This window comes from Garra rufa, chromosome 4 (assembly GCF_049309525.1).
Source record: "Garra rufa chromosome 4, GarRuf1.0, whole genome shotgun sequence".
NCBI classification, from domain to species: Eukaryota; Metazoa; Chordata; class Actinopteri; order Cypriniformes; family Cyprinidae; genus Garra; species Garra rufa.
This window is the reverse complement of record NC_133364.1, coordinates 28225295-28250120: the sequence shown is the minus strand read 5'-3', so window position 1 is coordinate 28250120 and position 24826 is coordinate 28225295. Positions and strand designations below refer to the sequence as shown.

General features: G+C 35.9%; 1 protein-coding gene across 1 annotated transcript in view; it reads right to left on the bottom strand.

The window, feature by feature from the left end:
• The window catches only part of cerk (ceramide kinase), a 29825-nt gene extending 5216 nt beyond the window's left edge, over positions 1 to 24609 (bottom strand). The window contains exons 1-12 of the mRNA XM_073838937.1: positions 24304 to 24609; positions 12772 to 12903; positions 12485 to 12607; positions 10485 to 10610; positions 9676 to 9742; positions 9122 to 9267; positions 6491 to 6565; positions 5840 to 5992; positions 5650 to 5755; positions 3601 to 3671; positions 2113 to 2318; positions 528 to 748 (exon numbers count right to left, since the gene is read on the bottom strand). Coding sequence (XP_073695038.1) covers positions 528 to 748; positions 2113 to 2318; positions 3601 to 3671; positions 5650 to 5755; positions 5840 to 5992; positions 6491 to 6565; positions 9122 to 9267; positions 9676 to 9742; positions 10485 to 10610; positions 12485 to 12607; positions 12772 to 12903; positions 24304 to 24454 — 1577 coding nt within the window. The 5' untranslated portion in view covers positions 24455 to 24609. The remainder of the gene's footprint in view (positions 1 to 527; positions 749 to 2112; positions 2319 to 3600; positions 3672 to 5649; positions 5756 to 5839; positions 5993 to 6490; positions 6566 to 9121; positions 9268 to 9675; positions 9743 to 10484; positions 10611 to 12484; positions 12608 to 12771; positions 12904 to 24303) is intronic.
• Positions 24610 to 24826: the final 217 nt, after the last annotated feature.

Genomic DNA, 24826 nt, shown 5'->3' with positions numbered 1-24826 from the left:
AAGTCCATTTATTTATCCTGTTTAGTATGCTAGTGCTGAGATGATAAAATCTTGTGCTCAAAAGACCTCAACATTTCAGCTACAGCTTCCACTAATCGACAAACGCTTTAGTGAAGCCTGCTCATTTTGTGCTGGGGGAACATTTGCTGAAGCTGAAAACTGTTCAGACAGTGACATCTCTTAGATATATGATGAAGTCTGAGCGTGAGCGGCAGTGATGTCCAAACCCTTTAATTATGACAACAATGAGGACTTGCTTGAAGTAATTAGTGTATTAAAACTACAAAGACAAGCTGTTTTCTTTTTGAAACATGACACAATGCACAGTGCACAATGCTCATTTTCACTACAAGCATGTTTTAAATTCATAATCTTTCATAATTTGTAAAGTGGGCATGTTATCACTCAAGTTAAGTATCTAGATATATCATTTCCGCAGCTCAAACAGTAGAGTAATGGGTTCACTTCCATTGAGTCCAATACCAAAATACCAAACATTGAGGGTGTATCTGGACAGGGACACTTACCGGACTTGAATGGCTGTGTGTGGAAGGATCTCTCCATCACAGTTCCAGTTGCTCTGAGAAGGCATGCAGCCGCAGGCTCTGTGCTCCCTACAGATCTGACTAAGGAATCGTTTGCCTGTCTCGCCACTCTCTCTCAGGTCCACTTCGGAATCACACTCCTGATATCTTGGGGTGAATCGGAACTGCTTGACCCGGTACACCTCCACAAAGGAGTGATCAAACTGTACAAAGATTGGGGACAAGAGTAATGCTTACTGAATCCCAGTTCGAATATCATTAAATATTAGGTGTACACTTATTTTGAGAGAAAGAGAAATTAACATTTTTATTTAGCTAGTTACAAAAATATCTCTATTTGAAATAAATATTGTTCTTTTGAACATTCTATTAGTCATATAATCTGGAAAGAAACAGTATCACTTTTTGCACAAAAAGCAGCACAACCATTTTCAGCTAAGAGTATGAATAATAAAAGAATGTTTCTTAAGCAAAGTCAGCATATTAGAATGAGTTTTGAAGGATCATGTGACAGAAAGACTGGTGCAATGGCTGCTGAAAATTCAGCTTTGTCATTACAAGAATTTATGGTTTATAACATATATAATAAACAATTAACTACAACTTTTGCTTCAATAAACTCCTAATTTACTCTTTATTATCAGTATGGTAGTTGTTAAATTAAGGTATTAGGTAGGATTAGCGATGTAGAATATGTTCACGCAGAATATGTGCCTTATAAGTGCTAATAAACAGCCAATATGGTAATAATCTAATGCTAATAAGCAACTAGTTATTAGTGAGAATTGTTCCCTATACTGAAGTTTTACTGAATATATTACTAAATTACATTACAATAGAAAATAGTTATTATAAATTGTAAAAGTATTTCACAACATTACTGTTTTTATTGTATTTTTTCATAAAATAAATAAAGCCATGGTGAGGATAAGATACCTCTTTTCAAAGAAATTTTTTAAATCATAATGTCATAGTAAATTTGGGATCTGTATATTGTATACTTACAAAAGTAAATAGGCCAAGAACTATATTTTGATGAGAAAGAATCTAGATGCTTTATTTTATAAGGGGCATTTGGATTATGAACGGTTACAAGATTTCAATGCTAATGAATTTCCAATTATTTGTAATTACTGAATAAAGATCGTTTTGGTAAAGACTGCACTCACAAAGAACCATTTCTAGTTGTTTAAATATTTTAGGAACTAAGCATATAATAATAATTAGACAAATTGCCATGACATTTCAAGGTTCTCTATGATCATAGGAACCCTGCTGTTACTAAGAACTTCAAAGAACAAAATCAGCTGCTCTTTATTAAAAAAGAAGAACTTACAGTTAATTAAATATACATATGCATTTATACTAATATAAAATATATAGAAAGCATTTGGTGGACAGCGGGGATACTATTTGAAGTGTGCTGGTTAAGAGAGTGGTGTTTTTTTCAGGCTTTGATGAAACATGAATGGATTTTCTTCAGTGCTTTCATTAATAATAATCATAATCATAAATAATCTAAAAATGTTAACTCTACTGATATTTTCTGTTGAGATAAAGCAGCTACCTGGTCATCCTTATTGGTGTGGCGCAGCAGGTGGCGCAGGAAGTCAATTCGGGAGCACTTCCTGACGAGGATGAGATCAGTAGTTCCATCTGCCAAGTGCGCTGACGGTGACAGACCTTTAGGACTGCGAGGACACGCACAACTCATGCTGGCAGCATTGATGGCCAAGAACTTTCCCCTGATGACCGTCCATGCATCCTGACACTCTGAAATACAATAACGTCCCGTGACTACTGTTATACTTTTGCACAGTGAACTTTTTTTCACAGACTGTGAAACAAATGTTTACAGTTTTTTGAAGGCTTTCAGATAGGCGAAGAATGTGGATGGGGTAGAAAGGTAATCAACCACCCTAACATCTTTGAAAACATCAGAAACTTGTTTCTCCCAAGGTTTTTTTCTCCATTTCTGTCACCGATGGAGTTCAGGTTCCTTGCCAATGTCGCCTCTGGCTCGTTTAGTTAGAGGCACCTAATTTCCAGCAATATTATTGAATTGCCTGATACGACTGGATGAGAACTGAACTGAACTGAGCTGGATGATCACTGTTTTCAACAGAGCTGCTTTACGGCTGAATTGAACTCATTTCATAATTGATGTTCTTGAATGGAACTGAATCAACATTGAACTGACCTCAGCTGAACAGTGGCGTTATTGTTTTGTAAAGCTGCTTTAAAGCAGAATTGTTCTTTGAACCATCATTGAACCATTATTTTCCTGTTTAACACTGTAAGGCTGCTTTGAAACTGTACTGTATAAAGTGCTATATCGTATTCTCGTGTGTAAAGTGCTATATAAATAAAGGTAACTTGACTTGACATTACCAATCAGTTTTGTGCTGCATTCAAGACTAAATACTGAAACAAGATTTATTTTATTTACAACTTCCAAAAAAAATCAGTTTTTACAGTGAAGCTATAAACTGGAAAAACGAAAGAAGCCAGGTGACTGTAAATCTCAAGGCAAGTATAGCTGTGGCGCTCGCTCACTGATGGAGGGCCCTCGACTCCCTTTCCTGTTTATATCATTCTTCCCCTTATTCTTCCCACAAGACTCTATTTATGTCACACGGTCTAAAAGCGTTCAGGAAATCATCATGCACAAATGCCAATTTGGGATTGTGAGGGCAGAGAGTGTGTCTCTGTAAACAGCACTTATCAGTGCTCAGGGTAAACACACAGAATGCTGGGTAACGGAGGTGCCAGTTGTTCTGAGGGTGCTGAGAGGCAGAGATAATATGCTGTGTGTGTGTGTGTTCACTCTCTAAATGATCAGCCGGGCGGCAGCTTGAACCATTTGGCCTAATGTTCACAAACAGCGTGCCAGTCGAGCCGACAGATGGGGGCATTACAAATCATGGCTGGAAATGCACTTTGTTGGCCTGTACTGAGGGTGGGCGCATTTACCACAGGGCAGATATGAGCCTTCCTGTCAATGCCCGAGCTCAGTTTAACACTGGCATAGAGAGTATTCCCAAATGCTCCTCACCAGCATCAGAAACGCTGTCTTCATTTTTGCTGACCAGTTTGTCACAAGAGGATTGTCGACAGATACTACACCTGCAAGACAGAAACACATTATTATTATATTAACAAACTAAATGGGCAATACATCATCTGTGTATCACAAATTAGTAAACATATACTTTTAAATGATCAATGTTTAAAAATGTAAAAAGCATTATAAAAGATTTACACTGCAATTTATATGTTCATCTTTAAAAGAAGAAGAAAATAATTTATTCAACAAGGATGCATTAAATATATTAGAAATGACAGTAAAGACAGTTATAATATTACAAAAGATTTCAGTTTGAATAAATGATGCTCTCTTAAACTTAAAACTTTCATGCTTTCCATAAAAATATTGAGCAGAACAACTGTTTTAAACGTTACTGACAGAGCTCGAGTTGAGGGGGATTGAAAAAAAAAAAATACAAAAAGCAACCCCTCTGTAAAACCACCATCACCCCTTACCATTCCCTTTAGATAATGATGTGTTATGCACAACCTATCGTGCAAATTAAATATTAAAAACTTTGCATAATTGGCCAATCAGAGCTGGTATTAGGGTCTTTTGGGCGATCAAGTTAAGTGTTATTATGAAGTAGATGTGCAGTAAGCTCACTCATAATGGAAGCAACACGGTTGTTTATAACAAGCTGCACGCAAATTCATGCATGTTTTCGTATTTTTTAGTGAAAAATGTTTCAAGAGGAACTTCTGACATTCTTTGAAAAGAGAACAATTAATAAGGTATGGTATTTCATTGATTAGAGTTTAAAGACATTCAGATATTACTTTATTGTGCTGTAGGCCTACTATCCCTGCTAAAACCAGTCTAGGCTGTTTGGCTGTTTTTAGCTGGCCAACCAGGCTGGTTTTAGATGGTCATAGCTTGTCAGCGGGCCACTTTCCCGCTCTTAGCTGGTCAGGTTGGGTTACCACCAGATAAAACCAGCTTAACCAGCCTGGCCAGCTAAAATCAGCTACTTCCAACTTAAACCAGCTAAGACCAGCTGTTTTTTTTCAGCAGGGATGAGGACGACGGACGATGAGAAAGACAAACGAGGGATGCGTTCCATTCAAAAATGATCACCCTATTCTAATTCCCACTAGCTGACAAACAAAAACACATCTTGAGAGTCTATAAGCATTCATTCCATAATGAAGCCTATTAAAATGCAGTTAGAATGCCTGTATAATTCAAATAATGAAATAAAAATAGCCTATCCCCGTGTGCTTTTATTATCTTTATATGATATAGTTAAGTTAAGAATGAGTGTGTGAGATCGCCAATGATTTAATTTAATCATATCATATTTATTTATCCATGACAAGCCTTAACCAGCATAAAATCACACAGCATAAAAAAATATTAATTATCGTTACGGACAAAAACCCACCCAAAATCATTTAGGACACACAGATTGCGTTCATGCAAATGTGTGTGCATTGGTTTAACCTACATTGGAAAAACTAAATGTCTAAAAATGTCACAAAAAAGGTCAAACTTTTGACATTTCAGGCCCCACAAGGAAAACAGCTCATAAAACATAGTACATGTAATACAACTTTTTGTTTTTGTCTAAAAAATGTGTTTAAAAATTAGACAATTTTTGTAATCTTTTGTAATCACAGGACCACCATCCCCCCGAATTTCTTTTACAATTCGACCACTGGTTATTGATAATAATGATACACGTTTCTTGAGGAGCAAATCAGCACATTACAATGATTTCTGTAGGAAAGACTGGAGTAATGACTACTGAAAATTCTGTTTTGCAATTATAGGATTAAAATATATTTTCAAATATATTAAAACAGAAAACAACCATTTATGATTGTAATAATATTTCCCAATATTACAGTTACTGTGTTTTGCAAACTGTAGGCTATAAATATCATCTAGACCTAGTTTACAATATAACTGAAACACATCAGATGACTCATTTTACAGGTTCAGTCAAGCTGAATTAATGTTTGCACACAGATTCATTTTATTATGACTAAATACAACACACAGAACAGCATTTACCCAGATCGGCACTGCATTTTGTCTCTGGGAGTTCCCGAGTTTCCTTCAGCAGGTAAAAAGGACACAGTTCCCTCATAGTACTGATGTGAAAGAAAAGTTTTAACACCTGCAAAACAAAGAAATAAATAAAAAATTGAAATACAAAAGATAAAAATCACTTATATCAGTTTTGAGATGTTTTCCTGTGTACCTGAGATATCGTAACGGGCTGGGCCCATCCAGCGCTTCCTCTCGCTGTCGGTCAGCACGTCTCCGTAGAACCCGTAACCCAGTAGTGACACAGAGTAACGCAGGAAGCGGTCTTCACTGTGCACCGAGCAGACATCCATTGGCTGAGAATCACCTGCAGAAAGACCCAGGATGGATTTAAGAAAACACAGGCTGATAACATCAGGCAACACATCAAAGAAAAGCACATATTGCAGCAAAATTACATCTGTCTGTGCAAAAGTAGCACAGTAAACATTTTCTATTTTTTTGTAGTGATTTTGTAACGGTTACTTTTGTTACATTTACTGTAATAAATCATTTTGAGCTTAAAAAATATTTAAATCACTATTCACTATTAAAACATCTCTTTCTTAGATTCAGAGGACAAGAAACAACATGCTTATGCTACAACATGCATGTTATTATCTTTTTATTTGAAAACATTTAAAAATGAATGAATGTCATTTTAAATGCATGACAATACATTTCTACCCTTGAATAAAACATACTGTCAAAGTGCTCAGTCCTAGATTGAAAATACTGAAGAGAAATTTACATAAGCATAAACACAAACATAAATACATGCATAGATATGCTGTATCATACTGCAGATATGGAGATGCCCACTTACCCACAACGATGTGCAGTGCTGAGGTGACAGGGTCATTTGAGCCAACTGTGGCGTAGCATATACAGTCAGTCGAACCTGTTTCAAAAACACATTTCATGGGTCAGGGGTTCAGAAATGGCCTAAATCTATCTCTCATCATTCACTCTGAAGGTTAACGTATGAAAATCACACTTTCATTTTCAATTTCAGTGGCATACGGGGGCAGCCGCAATCTAACCTTCAATTGTGAACGCTAACCAAACATCACAAGTCAATGGAGTTTTTGGTCCATTCAGCCCTTGTGCGAATAAGAAAGTTTTTTCGATCTTGAAATGATTGTAGCTGAAGCATTGCAGAGCACTGTTATATAGAGAGATGAGATTTCAGATGAGTTCAGCCCTCTTTCTGTCTCTTATATGCTGTCTGGTAATCTAATTCCTCTTCCTCAAATTGCTTATATAACCGCGTGAGGTTGAAGGTTTAAAAACACACCGACTGCAATCTGCAAACGTGCCGGGCTGATTATTTCACGATTTCACTACCGTTTCCGCAAAGGTGGAAAACTATTAATACAGTGTTTTTGAGTTTTGGATTAATATATATCATAATAAAAACATTTAAAGAGCAATAAACAGCATGTTGCTTAAATGTCAGCTCCATATTGCAGCAGTATAGTGAAGGTATCAGATATTATGTTAATAATTATCATATTCATATACCAGGCATTTACATAAGGGACATTTACAACATAATAATCAATGATTAATGGGGTATTTTGAGCTGAAACTTCACAGACACATTTGTGCATTACATCCCTTAATTGAACTACTTAAAATAAAAAAAAAAAATAAAAATAACATGGTATTACCATGGTAGAATAAATTAAAGCATGGTATTATAATGTTACATATTTAAAAACAATACTACATGCCCATGTAAATGCAATTAAATAAAGAGGAATAAAGCATCAATGTAATCAATTAATAAAAAAAAAATTAAAAGGATACTATTATGCAATTATCATAACATTATACATTATATAAATATAAATCACAACATATGTCTGATAAACCATGGTATCAGTATGTTATAGATTCAAAAAGGCAATAATTGTTATTGTTGTTATTCTAATGTTAAAAAAAAATACGTTAATAGCATAGAACATGGTTTTGTCAGTAGTTTTGTGTATTAAACATGAAGTCAACATCTAAAAAGGCATTAGTATGTTAAAAAAATAAAACAAGCAAACAAATAAATACATACATGGCGACGCATTAAAAAAATATCATGGTACACAGCCGGTTATTTCCTAGCTATGTAAACATGGCCAAAAACATGCTCAAACAACCATTTTAATTGTTTTAACATGGTACTTTTTCAAATAAACATGCTATTATAATATTTCAAATACCATGGCATAGCATGGTTGTCTTTTTTGTCAGTGGTTTCTGATGCTTTCATCTATTAGTCACTGAAGCTGAAGATTTGTCTCAAATTCCCTTGTTGCTCAGATCAGTTGTCATCCAGAAACAAGATAACGGACCAGGAGCTGTTCTTAGCAACTGTCACTAATCTTTGCGTGTCTGGACAACGTGAGATAAGGCCATAAATAGACAGAATTACACACTCTGATAAAGTGAGAGATAACAACATGGACTCTTAAGGGTTCAACATTGTCAGTTTTATATGGCAAACAGTAATATCAGAAAACACAATTTGATAAGCCACAGTCATTAAGTTATCAATTGCTGGCAGAGCTTATGTGAAGGGCGTTCTGCAGTGCACGGCAGCAATCTATTTGTTCCCCTTGTGCTCTTTGAATTTGGTCATTTATTAATAATGTCTTTGCCCAAGTATTGACCAAGTATATGACCTGCTGTATATTTTTGTGTTAACAGTAGATTATCCACAAAGGATGCAGTGCTGTTATACTGCATGTTTTATTAGAAACTTGTTAAAAATGCTAGACGAAAATCCATTCAGAATTGAGATGCTGAAAAAGTGAGATGCTCTGTAGCAGCCAGAGATATTCATCAAGCAAGTTAACATAGACCCACAATTTAAAAATAATAGTGCACACAGATGCAAATATGTTCTGTGTGAACAGCCCACTTGAATTTGATCAAAACATGTTATCTTAGAAAGCAGCATAATGTTGTTTTTTTATTTTTTTAAACAGCCTTTATACCAAGAGTGCACCATTGATGCCTAAACATGCTCTCTAGGCAGCGCACTAGGTTTTGGAAGAGAGCTATAATCTCCCGCGGTTCTCCTCTATTTTGCAGCTGTGCCCATGAGCAGGTGTAAAACTTACAATGACTTGGAAATATCTCAAAACACAAGCACTGTAATGGAACTGTGGCTCACGGATGCTTCCAGGAACACTGCCAAGGAAGTGACGTGCATGAAAAAGCAATGAAATCCATTCTGAAGAACTGTCTTGGCTGTATAGACTCTAAGATTTGTGACAGTCCTGGAGCTTCACCAACGCTGCATATTTTGGATGCCTCCTTTATCTAATGCACCCGATTCAGCTAATCAGCTTGTTAATAGAGTGCTCATGAACTGAATTGGGTGTGTGAAGGGACACACACAAAATTTGCTGGGTACATGCATCAGTACCAGGATTGGGAAATTCTGCTGTAGACCAACCTGCAGGAATGATGCCGATGCGAAGTCCACAGGACACGAGGGTATCCTCCATTGAGTTCTCGTCCACACCTGCATCTTCCTGCGTACGGGAGACGAGGCCATGCATAATCTCACTGAACATGCCGTCTCCTCCGACACACACCACGCTGCAGACAGACACAGTGCTGATTACTTCAATGCATATTTGTATAAATCGAATTGTTTTGCAGAAAAAGGTAGAGCGCAAATTGGCGAATAAATTAAATTTGTGTCTAAACTGTTGTTCACAGTTTCAAAAGTGTGAAAAAGATCCAGACGCAACAGTCAGAGTTGTTTTGTGAACACAGCCCCTGGCCCAGCTTTGAAGCAGCATCCATGCTGCTGTCACCAAAAGTCACTTTATTTTTGAGTCGTCATTTCCCAAGCTGCCCGCCGTCATCTGCCGCAGTGCCAGACCGATGTGCATTGATGTGCAAATGTTAATCTGAGCTTTGCTGCAGAGGACGCATTCCTCACTGGGCAAATTAAGAGTCGCCGCACAGCGACCGTGATCTCCCAGCAGGACGCCCACTCACCCGTCATACTTCTTCAGATCAGCCTCCGTCTTCAAGTGGTCCCTGGCATGATTTGCACGCTCTGTAACTATAGAAACAAAAGAGAAAAAGCCATTGTTAACGGGACGATGACAGCGAGGCTGAGCAGAGGGGGGAGAAACATCATTATGTTCATCTGGCAGTTAAATTGCATTTTTCTGCTGGCTTGATGGAGACCATCAATCAGCCACATCAAATGATGAAGCTGAAGTCGCGGTGAAAAACAATCCCCGGTACATTTCATTACCGGTTCTTTACCATCAGCACTGATGTAAAGCCGTAACTCGGAGGGATGTGCTGAAAATGAATGGGGCCCAGGACCGAGCCCTGTGGATCACGTTGATGATATATGCCAAAGGTGATGTATGGAGCTTATTAAACCGTCGGCAGAACATCTTGTTTGGCTCCTCTAATGATTTGGTTTGAATGGTATTTGTCCAGCCAGACATGTACTTTAGCATTTGCGAAATGTTCACATGGTCGTAAAAAGAAGACCCTCGAGCAACTGCTGAGTAAGCCTGTAAGCTTTAGCTCTTACAGCCAATATTCACACCAACCCGGGGTCTTCCTCCCTCAAACTTAATAAATAATGGATGTCTTTGCATTCCTATGTTTATCGACTATCACAGTTTGCATTATGGCCAGCTCCTGTGATAGATGGCGCTGTAAATAAAATCATATTCGTGGGACGGGTTGGCAGGTGGGGCCATTTGCCAACGGAGATCTATTTGCAAAGCATAAAAGCTCATTTTTTATTTAAATGTTAATGCAGGCGGCTGACGGGCACTCACCAATCACGTCGGTGGAAATGGAAGCCCGGGAAAAGATGGGGGCCACTTTGTGGTCGTAAATCTGCTTCCCACGTTGTTTTCCTCCGAAGGGGTTGATGTACACTAGCAAACTCTTCGGTCGATTGGCTGCGGAATGAGAGGCGGGCAGAGCATTAAAATTGAGTTTTTGTTTGACAACAGTCTTCCTGGGCTGTCAAAACTACTTCATTAAGTTGTTCATCTGATGTGACAACATAGAAGACCAAACTGCACTTGGGCCTATACTAGGTTCAAAACAAATCAAAACCTTCCATAGGATTGGTAAGAAACATTCTGGGTTATTTCAAATGTACAATTATTTTCTCTGTTTCTAAGCAATGCATGACTAAAATAAAATCAGAATATATTTGATATTTAATATACAGCTGGAGTAAGAGTTTTAACCAATGAGATTCTGTTTTGGGCGGAGTTACAAAGCACAGATTGGACACAAAGTAGTTAACAAAAATACCAGCTATTTTGACTGATTAAAATGTAGAATTAAAGGGAAGAGAGATTTTATCACACTGTGTTAACAAGGAATTAAAGGAGAAGATAACTTCCAGAACAAAAATTGGTCCCACTTTACATTAGGTGGCTAACTTACATTAGGCGGTAACTACTATGTACTTACATTTAATAATCATTTGTTACAATGTACTTTTTGTGTACATACATGTTTTTACATTGTACTTACCTTTTTAAAAAAAAAAAAAACTATATGTAATTACATTTGTAATTAATTTCTGTAAAAACTTCTGTTGACCCATCCCTTACACCCTAACCCACCCCTAAACCTACCCATAGCACCAAACCTGTCTCTAATCTTACCGAAACCCCACCTTAATAGAAGCAAACGTGTTTTGCAATGCAATATGACCACATTAAGTACATCGTACTTATTTTTTAATGTAAGTACATAATAGTTAAGGCCACCTAATATAAAGTGTGACCCAAAAATTTACAGATAATTTACTCACCCCTTGTCTTTCTTTTTTCAGTCGTAAAGAAATTATGTATTTTGAGGAAAATATTTCAGGATTTCTCACCATTTAGTGGAGTTCTATGGTGCCCGTGTTTTTGAACTTCCAAAATTCAGTTTAAATGCAGCTTCAAAGAGCTCTAAACGATCCCAGCCGAGGAAGAAGGGTCTTATCTAGTGAAACAATCAATTATTAAAAAAAAAACCTTTTTAACCTCAAATGCTCATCTTTTCTAGCTCTGCATGTATTCTGTGTATTCCTGTTCAAGACAGTTAGGGTAGGTCGGAAAACCCCCGTCTCATTTTCTCCTCCAACTTCAAAATCGTCCTACATCACTGCAGAAGTACTGACCCAGTTTTTACAAAGTGAACATGCAAAGAAGATCAAACACCCTTTACAAAAAAAGGTAAAACAGTGATGTAGAACATTTTTTAAGTTGGAGGAAAAATGAAATGGGAGTTTTTGACATACCCTAAGTATCCTGAACTGGAATACTTGCAGAGCTAGACAAGACAAGCGTTTGAGTTTTTTATTTTTAAATAACCAATTATTTCGCTAGATAAGACCCTTCTTCCTCTATGGGATCATTTAGAGCCCTTTAAAGCTACATTTAAACAGCATCTTTCTTTACAACTGAAGAAAGAAAGACATTAACATCTTGGATGACAAGGGGGTGAGTACATTTTCTGTAATTGTTTGTTCTCAAAATAAGCTTCTCCTATAAGTGCCCATTATTTATGTATACCATAATTATGTACAGTACCAAATGTGTGGTAGTAACTGACTCGTCTACTTGAGAAACTCAATAAATTCACACATAATGGACCCCAAGCAACTATTAACATAACATTTAACCATTATTCCTGAACACAAAACTGGTGTGAAAATCACTGACCAACCTATTACAAGTTATCTTTTGCTATAGTTTATGTGTAGTTCGTTAGTTTACAATAGTAAACTTTTCTGTTATAGAATATAATGCAAAAATTGAAGACGCACTCAGCAATGCAAGTTGTTCCCTAATAGTTTGGACCCAGAGCAGACACAGGGAATGTTCAGAGCAGTGGAAAGTCACGTTGCTGCACCGCCAGCAGTGCTGCCTCGTCCTCTCTATGTAGAATACTGCAGAGAAACACAAAAGAGAAAAAAAACTTAGGTAAAATGTGACCTACATGCTCAGTATGGTTCTGATAATACACTGACGACATATAGATAAAATAACAAGCTATGTATCCCCTGTTGTCAGGGCCAGATAAGCAGATGACAGTCTGATTATGCTGGTGTACCTGTGAAAGCGTGCTGGCAGGAGTCCGCTGGGCTCTGAGGAACCTTCTGCCATTTCCCAGTGTCTTTACAAGGGGATTCATCTTCCTTTTCCTGAACAGCTATAATCTCACACACCGGGACACAATGACTACCTGTGTAAAGAGGACCAGTGGGTCACATAACATGAGAGACTTAAACAACCTCAGATAACAAAACCTAACTTCTAATAAGTCAGAATATTCTACATTAGCAGCAACATTTGCATTTTGTCATACAAATAGAACTGGAAATTTGCTAAGTTATTTATTTCAGTTAGTTGCCAAGACATCATTTTGTATGACCCAAATCTTTCGTCATGCTATCGTGACCTTGTTATGTTGGGAAAAAAGTCAATTTTAATTAATTATTAGGAATGTGAATATCTGAGTTGACAATGAATTGATTGGATTCATAATACATTGATTTTCAATAAGATTTAAAAGAAATTTAATTATTAAGTCAATAAAAACATTGAACAGATTGTATATGGCCCATTCTACAGAATTAGTGCGCACTGCTGTCCCACAACCAAAAAAAAACAAAAAAACAACAACACATAAAAAGCATTTATAAGTATTCAAAACTTCTCTTATCTATTGAAACCCACAATATTTAAAATATCAGTAAGCTTAATATATTTAAAATAATCATTTATTGGGTACTTTCAACTAGGAGGTGGCTTTTCCCAACCCTAACCTCTAAATTTCGACTTATGATATGATAGTGAAATAATTTCCATTGTTGTTTTTAAAAGTATCTTTTAGATTATTTTAAAAAGTGAAGTTAAAAAAAAAAAAAAAAAAAAAAAAAAAAACTGTCACTACCAAACACCTTTTTTCCTGCAATTAAGCACACTTTTTTGGGGAGTTATTCCAAAACATTTAGTTTTTATATGTGTACCACTGTTCAGAACTGTGCTAGCTAACCATGTGCCAATTAGAATCTTTGAGCTAGGTTCAAAAGTATCTAATTGTCACTACTGTAACATCTGGCGGAGTTTCGAAACTCCACCAAATGTTCTGGAAGTATGACCTGAAACATGTCATCATTGTTTCAGTAGTGACAAAAGGGAACACATAATCTTTATATCTGGGGGAAATAGACAAAATTTTAGTACCGTTATGCAAATTTGTTGTATTTTAGTAGTGTTTTAGTTTGCAAGTTAAAATTCTGCAATGTGATGTGGTCCCTACCAAAGTATTACTGCCAGTACCGAAAATGTGCAGTCGCTACCGAAACATGATGTTTTGTCAAAAAATAAATGATACTGAATATACTGAATAAGATGTTATGATATTTTTTGGTTCAACGTATATTCAAACTAATGAATCTTTAACTTTGAAATCAGTATGATCAACTTTTTGCCTTTTACAAAGAAAAAAACGATTTAAAATACAACAAATCTAATAAATTACACTTGAAAATATGGTTAAAAATTGAATTGATTTTTTTTTTATAAAATAGCAAAAACATATATTTACAATGTAGATGTAAATAAAATCTTAATAGGTCAATATAACCCTTCTAATTAAATTATTTGAACTGTTTCGGTAGTGACAAATTTGAGGAGAGAACAAATATTTCAAAACTTTCTGAAAATACAATATCAATGGCAACTAAACCAACTTTTAATCAGAGTAGATGTCATATTTAATATTTGGTACTGAACACTCAATCATTTAATCAAAAATCAAATCAAAAGCAATCATTTGATTTTCAGCATTTGAAATGATCCAACACAAATAATTTACAATTGCAAAGCCATATTTCAAGATCAATTCAGTTGAATCAGCAGGATTTTTAGACAATGAGCTGAATAAACAAATGAACTGGTACACTCCTTAAACCACTGGTAGCATAGACATTGATGCCTTTTACTAGCTTACTTTCCAAAAGGTTATAGCCAATATTTCTCTTAAACCATGTGCCATGTTGGATTTTTTTTTTCCAATGATACCTGAATTATTACAGAAAATGCTTTAGAGACTTTCGAGATTTCCTGGTGAAGTCGACTGCTTCATTTTGTTTGCTTTGCAGTAGACACTATGTAAATGTCAGTTTCCACCATCTCTGTCTCTGTGCTAGGGAAAATATTTCTAAGCAAAGGAGGTTTTTGTATTCTGACAGCTTGTGCCCAAATGAGTCAATCTCGTGTTATGTTACATAATGTAGGCTTTTCCAGAAAACCCCTGGGAGAGGAAGTTAATGAGGTCTGACCTTATTCAAAAGATCAGAGAGTTATGTGGATTAGTATAAAGTACTGCTTCAGAAACTTTACTTAATACCCAGATAAACCTAATGATTTATCTTCATTAAAACTCCATGACAAATTTATGAGACGTAACAAGTGTATTTCATTTTTAAACAGCCTAATGAAACCATTCATATGCCCAGATGTAGCCATAAAATTTACAGCATAATAACATGGAAACAACAACCTGATAAAAGTTTCATGATACTTGTATAAGACATGAATACTGCATGAGGCAAAAAGCTGAAATGTATAGGTGATGCAGTAGAGTTATAAAGTTCATAAGGGACTTTTAGATGCCTGTTGCATTTGATCTTAGTTTGGTCTGTGTTTAGCATCCCCCGACCAAAAATCTAAAAAAAGAACAATAAAATTACAATGCATTTTGGAGTGTATAGTAGGAAGCAGGGTTTGAAATTCTTCAAGCTGAATGTGAAATTCTTGACAAAGTAGAATTCTGTTGGTCAACAAGGAGAATCTGTCTAAGTTAAACTCTGTATGGGAAAATCTTTTTCCCTGATGTGAGATTTCTGATTGACTGAATTCCTATTGAAACGACTGGATTTTGCCCAAGAAAATTCACCAAAAAAAAGTAATCGTGACCACACCAAAAGGTATTTCTTTATATTAGTATCAGAAAAATACTGAATATAAAATATGTGTTACATATTTGCAATTGTTACAAGACTTGCCAAAATTTAGCATGGAATAAATTTTGTTATTTTAAAGAAATAAATATGGAATAAACATTTAAGGTAAACACATATATGAATGAAATCTATGGTTGGAGATGTTAAATGACATCTGCCAGATTAGGTAGGGTTAAACGAGGGTTGAATATTTAGCCTAAACCACATTAAAGTAGCAGCGCCTAACTATTTTTGCACCAAATGTTGTTTTGAAGTTACATTTCTTATATTTCCCATTTATTAAAAAAAAAAACACACAAGAACAATATATATTTGACTATTTACAATATATTTGTTAAAAGGGTTGAACTACAGCACTGAATGCTTGACGAATGCAGTCAGCAGTATAATTTGGTTAAAAATTGAGAATGAGAATATTTACTTTGCCAGTTATTCCCTATAAACAAAACACATTCTTTTGATCTGATCATTTACAGTCTATTCGGCTCATTTTATTTATTCCCACTAAACTTCTACTGCAATCACTCTGTATGTGGTTATATCAAAAACCAATACAAACACACATCCAATTACATAAAATGTTTTCATTTGCTCTCATTTCTGTGTTAACTATGGTAATTTCATTAAACAGAGGCAGTAAACTTAATGAGGATAGAGGAAATACCACTGAACAATAGCTGACATTCCAGGGGTCCTTGACCGTTATATCGCAGCTCTCTCTCTCTGCCAAATACTCCACATGTCCCTCCCAAAGATGGCTCAATGACACAGCAATCTGAGGCTATATACTCTCCACATGCTCTAAGTGCACTTACTAACATCTTTATATTGTTATCATTATGATTACAAGCTGTAATTATCGCCTAACATATTCCTAACTAGCTATGTAACTGTATTATCTCAGCTGAATACTAGTTCCATATGGATATTACTCTGACACACATCTCTGGCAAAATTACAGATACTTCAAAACATACACTTTTGTGAAAAGAGCTATACAAAAAAGACTGATTAAACTATGACTTAATAAATAACTGCACATCTCATTCCTCTTTAAACTGATATGATGTTACATAATGCGGAAGTGCAATTGAGTTTCAGACTTGACGAGAATGTGTGATATTAAAAGGGAGGATTTTTATAGTTATGAGACTAACATCATCACACATAACCAGCAAGCATGTAGAGCTACAGGATTCCACAAACAGAGTTTTGTCAAACATGGTTTGGCGTGCTGCCTTCAACATTTTCAAAACTTTGTGTGTAACCTACACAGGCATCATACACTCTTAGAAATAAAGGTGCTTCACAATGCCATATAAGAACCTTTTTTGTCTAAATGGTTCCATAAAGAACATTTTAACATCTGAAGAACCTTTCTTCTTTCTGTGGAGAAAGAAGTTTCTGTAGATTATAAAAATGTAAGAAAGAGATGGTTCTTTAAAGAAACCTAATATTTTTTTCTGAAGAAAGATAGGCCTGTAAGTGATGAAAGCCAAAATATTAAATGTCATGGACGAATATTTACAGAGTAATCTACGGGAGGTCAAAATGGCAATTTTCACCTGAGATTTGGAGTTATGGGGGGTAAAAATGACTTTAGAAAGATAGCAGCATTATTATCTTATTTTTTCACAGAGATTGGTAGTTCTATTAGTAAAATATGTTGATGCTAGCAGTCTTTGTTGATATGTTGATGCTAGCAGAAAAAAATCAGTCAGTTTGAAAAAAATATATAATACTTTTTTCTTTTAAAGAGGAATGTCTGAAGAACAAATAATCTTGAAATCAGAGCTGTATCTCGTTTCCTTCTGTCAAAACAATTGCATTGAAAATACCTGTCTGAATGCCATAAATATTCGTTTTTTAAAGTTCATGTCCCTATAAGTCAAGAAGTATTAAAGATTTAGCAATATGATTTCATTCTACTTATTAATAAACTTGTCTTTTGGAATCTATATCATTCAGTCCCAGAAATGTGGGCATCTCAATGAGGCTCCGTGTCCAGATGGTTGTCTATTACCCATTTTCAGTGGCCGAAAACCAAATGGTCACTTTTTATAGAGCTTATACTTATTTTACTTAAAGTACAATGTCTGAAGAAGAAAGTGTTGAAATTAGATTTGCATCTTGTATCCTTTCTATCAAAACAATTGTATATAACATACCTGTCTGAGTGTCAAATATTAATTTTCCCAAATTCGTGTAATACTTGAGTTACAGGCATGCAAACTTTAGAGAAAAACTTGGTCACCAATGGTCACCATTGGCACACAATGCAACAAAGATAGCTAAAGTCAACATATTTTACTAATAGAACTGCAAATCTCTGTCAAAATAACATTATGATTAAGTTATCTTTCTGAAGTAATTTTTTACACCCTTGTAACCCGACTTTGAATCTAAGGTAAAAATTGCCATTGTGACCTCCCTCTACAAAATAGTGGATTACTCTGTAAATATTCATCCATGACATTTAATATTTTGGTTCTCATCACTATACATGTCTATCTTTCCTCAGATAAAATATTAGCAAAATCAAACACTTGAATCAGGGAAGTCTTGAAATTTAGCTGATTTGTCACGGAATGACTCACATGGCAATGGTTTAAAACAACAATCCCAGTCCATATGTTATCATATATGTCAGTTTTACACTTTTTTGTTGAATGAATAAATAAATAAATAAATAAATAAATAAAGTGAGCAGTTATGGGTTAAACAATTTGCACAGAAAAAGAGCAAGGCTGCGTTCTCCGATAACGTTGTCTCTTAGCGCGCTATGAAGACTCAAAAGGTACACCTTAACTACAGGTATGCCTTTCCTACGTGTGTTCTCCGAACTATACCTTAGGATGTTGCTTAAGGTAAACCTTCTTAAGTGCGACCTTAGCAGGTGCTGTCCATGGTGGAGGTGCTGAATAGGTTGATATCGATGCCTCGATTATCGATTGTGCGCTCTTTCCTTCACAGCGGTATAAAGTATTGAGAAAACAACGTTCTTTATAAAGAAGCGTTTTAGAAATAGTATAAACTGCATTTATCAGGGCTCATTGAAATATGTACATGCAGACATAAATATGTGTATGTATTTATAATTTAGCAAGTGAGCAATCCCACACCCTCACGGCCAAACGTGTGTTAATGTTCTCCACGACGTATGCTGATTACCCACTAGCCGTATCAAATTATTGGCGTAAATCGCCACACTGTATATAAATAACACGACTTTGCAATAGCGTGTAGTGCATACGCCAAAGTCAAATTTTGTGTGCATATGATACGCCATTCCTTCCCATTAACTTCAATGGAGAGAGGATGCGTACAAATACCATGCTTCATCTTATATATATATATATATATAAGATGAAGCATGGTATTTGTACGCATCCTCTCTCCATTGAAGTTAATGGGAAGGATTGGCATATCATATGCACGCAAAATTGGACTTTGGCGTATGCATTACACGCTATTGCGCTCCGTGGACGGCGCCGTCTTTGATTTAAAACAAGTACTCGCCGCCTCGCTGCCATAGCTATAAAATTGGCGTAAACTCATCTTTCTTTATATAGACTCCTAAGCCTTTTCTGTCAAATGGTTCGCCAGCTGATGTGCCTTGAGATAGTAATTAAAAAAAAGCTAACAACCATTAGTGTATGGAAACTTTATTAATGAAAACACTTCCACCGGGTGTAGGCCATTAAGTATTTCATGTGTAAAATTTTAAAGTAAAGTAAAAATGTAATTTTAATACTAAATCAGATTTTAGATTAAATGTTCATATAAAATTTTCTATGTGTAATTAAACTGCGATGTAAAAAAGCTTTTTGCGTAGTGGTGGCCACTAGCGGTGTGAACCTTCAGCAGCGATAAGGTATAGCTAAGAGCGCTCCAGACCAACCTTACGAACGTATGACTTATAGAAGGTATACTTAACTAAGAAGGTTTCGGAAAACACGTATTAACGATAAGGTACTTCTTAAGGTACAACTTAAGAACGGCGTAGCGTTAAGGTGGTTTCGGAGAACGCAGCCCAAATCTTTATGCTATTTAAATTAAAATTATTATTTAAAGTTTATTTGAAAAGGGACCATGTACAATTTTAACATAAATGTTTCCATTTCATGCACTGTACCAATTTAGCTAACGGCTAAATCACAGTATAAATGGTAAGAATTCATACTGACAATGTTCTACCATTTCCCAGAACTTCATATGACAAACTCAGCTATACTTTAAATAATGTGCTAAACCATACCTCCCAGGCATGTTTGCTATTAATATGGCAAGAATTTGAGACTGCATTTGTGCTAACCACAATTATGACATCACTTGAGCCACACACTAGGCTAAAGGACACCCCAAAAATTATGTCAACGGTTTGAAAGAACAATCCCAGTCCATATGCATTACCTATGCATCCTGATGTGGATCATGTTGCGGAATATTACCTACCAGGCATCTATTGCCATGGAGATATGAGTTTGGGACCAGGTGCTTATTCCCTTCTCGCAAAGTTCTGAAGCGATGTGTTTGAGCAGCATAACACACCATTCATCCATCCGACATGACCTTTCCAGCAAAACCAAACATTTGTTTAGTATGAAAGGGCCCTCTACAAATAATGTCTTTTGTGTTCCCACTACTTCAGTTACGGGCATTCTGAGAAAACTAACTCGTGGTGAAAGGGGTTAGATTACACAGCAGATGGACAAAGTACATCAGACACTAAAGAGCCAGCGCTGGCACAAGTCACACTGGCAACCTAAAGCTTTACAGAGTGAAAACAAAAACGGATCCACAAATGAGAAATCGACATGTTCTTTATGCTTTCAAATCAATAAAATAGTTTAGCATAACGAGTTTATTGACCAACAGTGTTATGAACCTTTAATAAATGTAAAAGAACTACAAACCACAGAGATATGAAAGACCCAAACCAAAACAAAACATCTGGGTACTGAAAACAATTTTGCCAACTAGAAAAGAATCTGTGAGCTCATGTGAGCGATGGTTTTGTTCATGTGAAATGCTTTAATGGCACTTTCAACTACCTTAAGCAGGGTGGAAACTTCATTTCATATGTGTCATGGCCCCCCGAGGAAAGTATCCATCAAGACCTTTAAATAAAAGCCAGCTTTGTGTAATGGATCTTAGTACTGGAGGTCACCCAGTTCTCAACTTCTCCTCAGCTGTATAATGTATCCACAGCATGAGCAAAGGTCTGGCACAGGTAAAGCGGTTTTAAAAACCTGGATTAGTTTTGGACTCAATATTTATGTGGAGTTTAACATGGACAGTTTTAAAACGGTCAAGAATATTGAAACCTGTTTTTAAACAAGATACCATCCACTTACCATTGTCACAGACCTCTATAACTTACATACATGAACAGTTTACAATAGGGCTGGGAATCTTTCGGTACCTCGCGATTTGATTATTATCGATTTGATTAAAAATTGATTAACTACTTTTATTAATCACAATTTTTCATCAAATGTTTTGTGCACACTGGACGTCAAACACACCAGTATTTTGATACAAAAACACACCAGTCTATAGTACGGGTAGTCCTGACTCATAGAAATCGGTGTCTGCTATTAACTATTAACTTCTTAATTAATCAAAAATATTTAACTTTTCCCATTAGGGATGTGCCCGAATCTGAATATCGTGTTTGGAAAGGAAATTAGCCGTACTATGTAACCCCTAATGGGAATAAATATGAGATGAGTGCTTCTCTCACAATTATATCGTTGAGTAATTATACTGTATATAGATTGCAGGTATCTGGAAGCTGCTATTAATATAAGGGCCATTGAAATCGCTTTTTACTTTCACTTTCGAGATTTGCAATCACATGTACTCTGTGTATATTACAGAGTGGCAGTACTTACCACACATTTCACAATTTAGATGTTTGTCAGTTGTACTCAAAATCTGCAAATCATTAGCCATCATTCTTTTAGTCATCTCTCCTTATTCAGTTTTTGTGGTAAGTGGAATTTTCTGTAATGTAACTCTATGCCTTTCTGAATACGAATTCACTTTTCAGGCATATCCGTATTTCCCATTATAACAAAAGATCAACAATTAATATAATATTTTTTTCAAACGCTTTTTCTCGCTGAAAGTGGGCCAGGATATATTTGTTTTTCCTCCTCCATCCTTATGTTATTTTATTTTAATAACATTAAGACTATAACATTATAATTAATTAGCATACGCTTTATTCTTGACTATAAGCAATATTTAATTTTCATGGTGGCTCTTTAAGCATATCATAAAATTGTTATTGTTTTGACTGTGATAACAGGGGTTTCGAAGATTTTTGTAGTATGTTGGCCAGCCTTAGGCCTAAAACATTACAGACAAGGATCCCATATTTATTCCACTGCTTAATCATGAGAGCATTAAACAATAAGTACTCAAATTGTATTAATTTTTCTTTCTAAAGGCAGAAAGTGAACCACATTTGTATAATATCATTTGGAACTTTGGAAATTTGTCTAGCATTTTACAAAAACTGCATTTAAACAAATTATCTGGAAAGTTTTTGTCCAACTAAATACAATGACCAGATCATTTGTCCAGCATATAGTGTTACAAAAGGTTAATAAGCTTCCTAATGCACCAGAAGGAAAAATAATGCATTAAGAGCCTGGGGGTGAAAACTTTTGAACAGAATGGGGATGTGTACATTTTCTTATTTTGCCTAAACATCATATTTTTTTTATTTAGTACTGTCTTTTAGAGGCTACAGAAGGTAGTTACATCTTTCCCCGAAGACAAAGTTAAATATACCCTGATCTTCAAATTCAGTTTTCACCCCTCAGCTCTTATTGCATGTTTTTTTCTTCTAGAGCAACAGGGAGCGTTTGAACCTTCTGTAATTGTTGCATATGAGTCCCTCAGTTGTCCTCAGTGTGTAAAGATGGAAAAAATCATGCAGCCATTGTTGGAAAGGGTTCAAATACACAAAAATGCTGGGAAACCAAAGAATTTGTGGAACCTAAAAGACTTTTCTAAAGAACAGCAGGCTGTTCAGGACAAACAAAGGACTAGGACTTATTAACAACTATCACTGACACAGCTGATCATTCAGGTAACAACACAGTATAATGAATCAAGGGGATGTAAACTTTTGAACAGGGTCATTTTTTATAAATTTGTTAAATATTCTTATTTAGGTCAGTACTACATAAACTATAACATGCATTTTGTATAATCCCTCTTATTTTGGTAAAATATCTAACATTTTGAAGATTCTGAAAGAATCATGTAACCTTTAGACCTCAACTGTAGTTTGTGGTCACTCTTTTCTTCTAAAAAGGTTCAAGACTTTTCCAGCAAATCCTGTGAATATGCATGAACGATTTTCAGGAAACAATGTCACGCAAATAACTGATTAACAACCCAAACCTGGAAGTTAATTTATGACAGTTCATGACAGACATCAACAGATTTATTAACAATCACAACCAAAGACCAGGAGCAATAGGAGGACAGGACAGGACACTATACTGTAGTGTGTGCTGCAGACAGGTGGAAACACACAATCCATTTCCTCAAGATTATCAGAGACCTCTCTGACCTTCCAGCACAATCTGACAACACTCTTTAGTTTATACACAACTTAACTACTGTTAAGGAACAGAAAAACTCCTCTGTAAAAGGTTACATAATACTTTATGTAACAATCTAGATAATGAATGGTATTTCTATCTTTAATGTTTATGGCTGTAATTCAAAACTGCCTACCTAGCAGACAGCAATTTAAGGCATCTTAACCACATGCACAGAATACAGCATGTTAAGGCCTCATTGATGAGTTCCAGATAAGCACCTTTTTGGGCACGGAGCGCAGAATTGTTGAGCATCACTGAAATTTTAGGAGTCAGTAGCATTTCTAAACATCATAAAAGTGTGCTTACAACAGTATTTAGAGGTGACATAGATTCTGACTGAGCCAGCAGAGTTTTATGGCATTGTAACCATGTGCAGAGTTAGTGGTGTTTTAGACATCACATACCATCATTTCTGAATTGATCACGTGCATCATACAACGCAGCATTTCTATGCATTATTTATGCGTTGAGTCAGCAGGGGTTTCAGGCATCTTATATAATGTTACACATTAAGATTGTTTTGGGCATCACAAAAGCATTCCATTTCAGACACATACTATATATTCATAAGTATGTACATACATATAATCAGTAGTGATCGTAGGCATTATTCATTTGCATTTTGGGGCATCACATGCATTGGAGATTTTCAGCACTTTTGGGCATCATAGACGTCTTTCATCCAATCAGCATCCTTTTGGGCACCACTGACATGTTCAGACTCAGCAGCGTTTTTTGGCATCATATACACGTTCTGAGTAAGCAACGTTTTAGGGCATCAAAAAGGTAATCGAGTCAGTATCCTTTTGGGGCATCATAGTTAGCTGGTCAATACGACACACGATGACTAAAACTACGGTCTACTAGGTAGGCAGCTCAAGTCAGTTTTGAGACACACACCACTAGAACAAACAACAGCAGCAGCAGCAGTGCACCGTGTTGTATACGTTATATTGTTATTATCATGTTAGATATGTAACTCACCCGCTTTGACAGCTCCATATATGGCGCGTCCGGTGTGTTTTTTGGCGTTTTGTACGTCTTTCCACGCGAAAATCGCGCAGTTTAATGTGACCTCATACAGTCTGCGCTGAACACACAGCTCAGAACACAACAGACGCGACTGCTTCTCCATTTCTGCTCTTAACAACAAATACACACTCGTTATCTCACTTTCATCTTCAAACCGAGTTTATACTATACCGCCCCGACGCTTTAAATTATTACAAAAATGCTACAGTCGCTACAATGTTGCTCGTTTTCTCCTAAGCAGTTTGGCTACATAGCGGTTTTTTCTTTCCAGATAAGTGGGAGGAGTCAGAGAGATATGCGTCACACATAAGTTAATCCTATTGTAGGAGGTGCGATGTGAGTGACTGACATACTTTTTTTATTTTATTTTATTTAGGGTTTAACACTCATTTATTTACAAAGTTATATAACATATTATGCAATTTGCATATTATATATTACCTGCAACTGTTTGTATATATAGGCTACATTAATA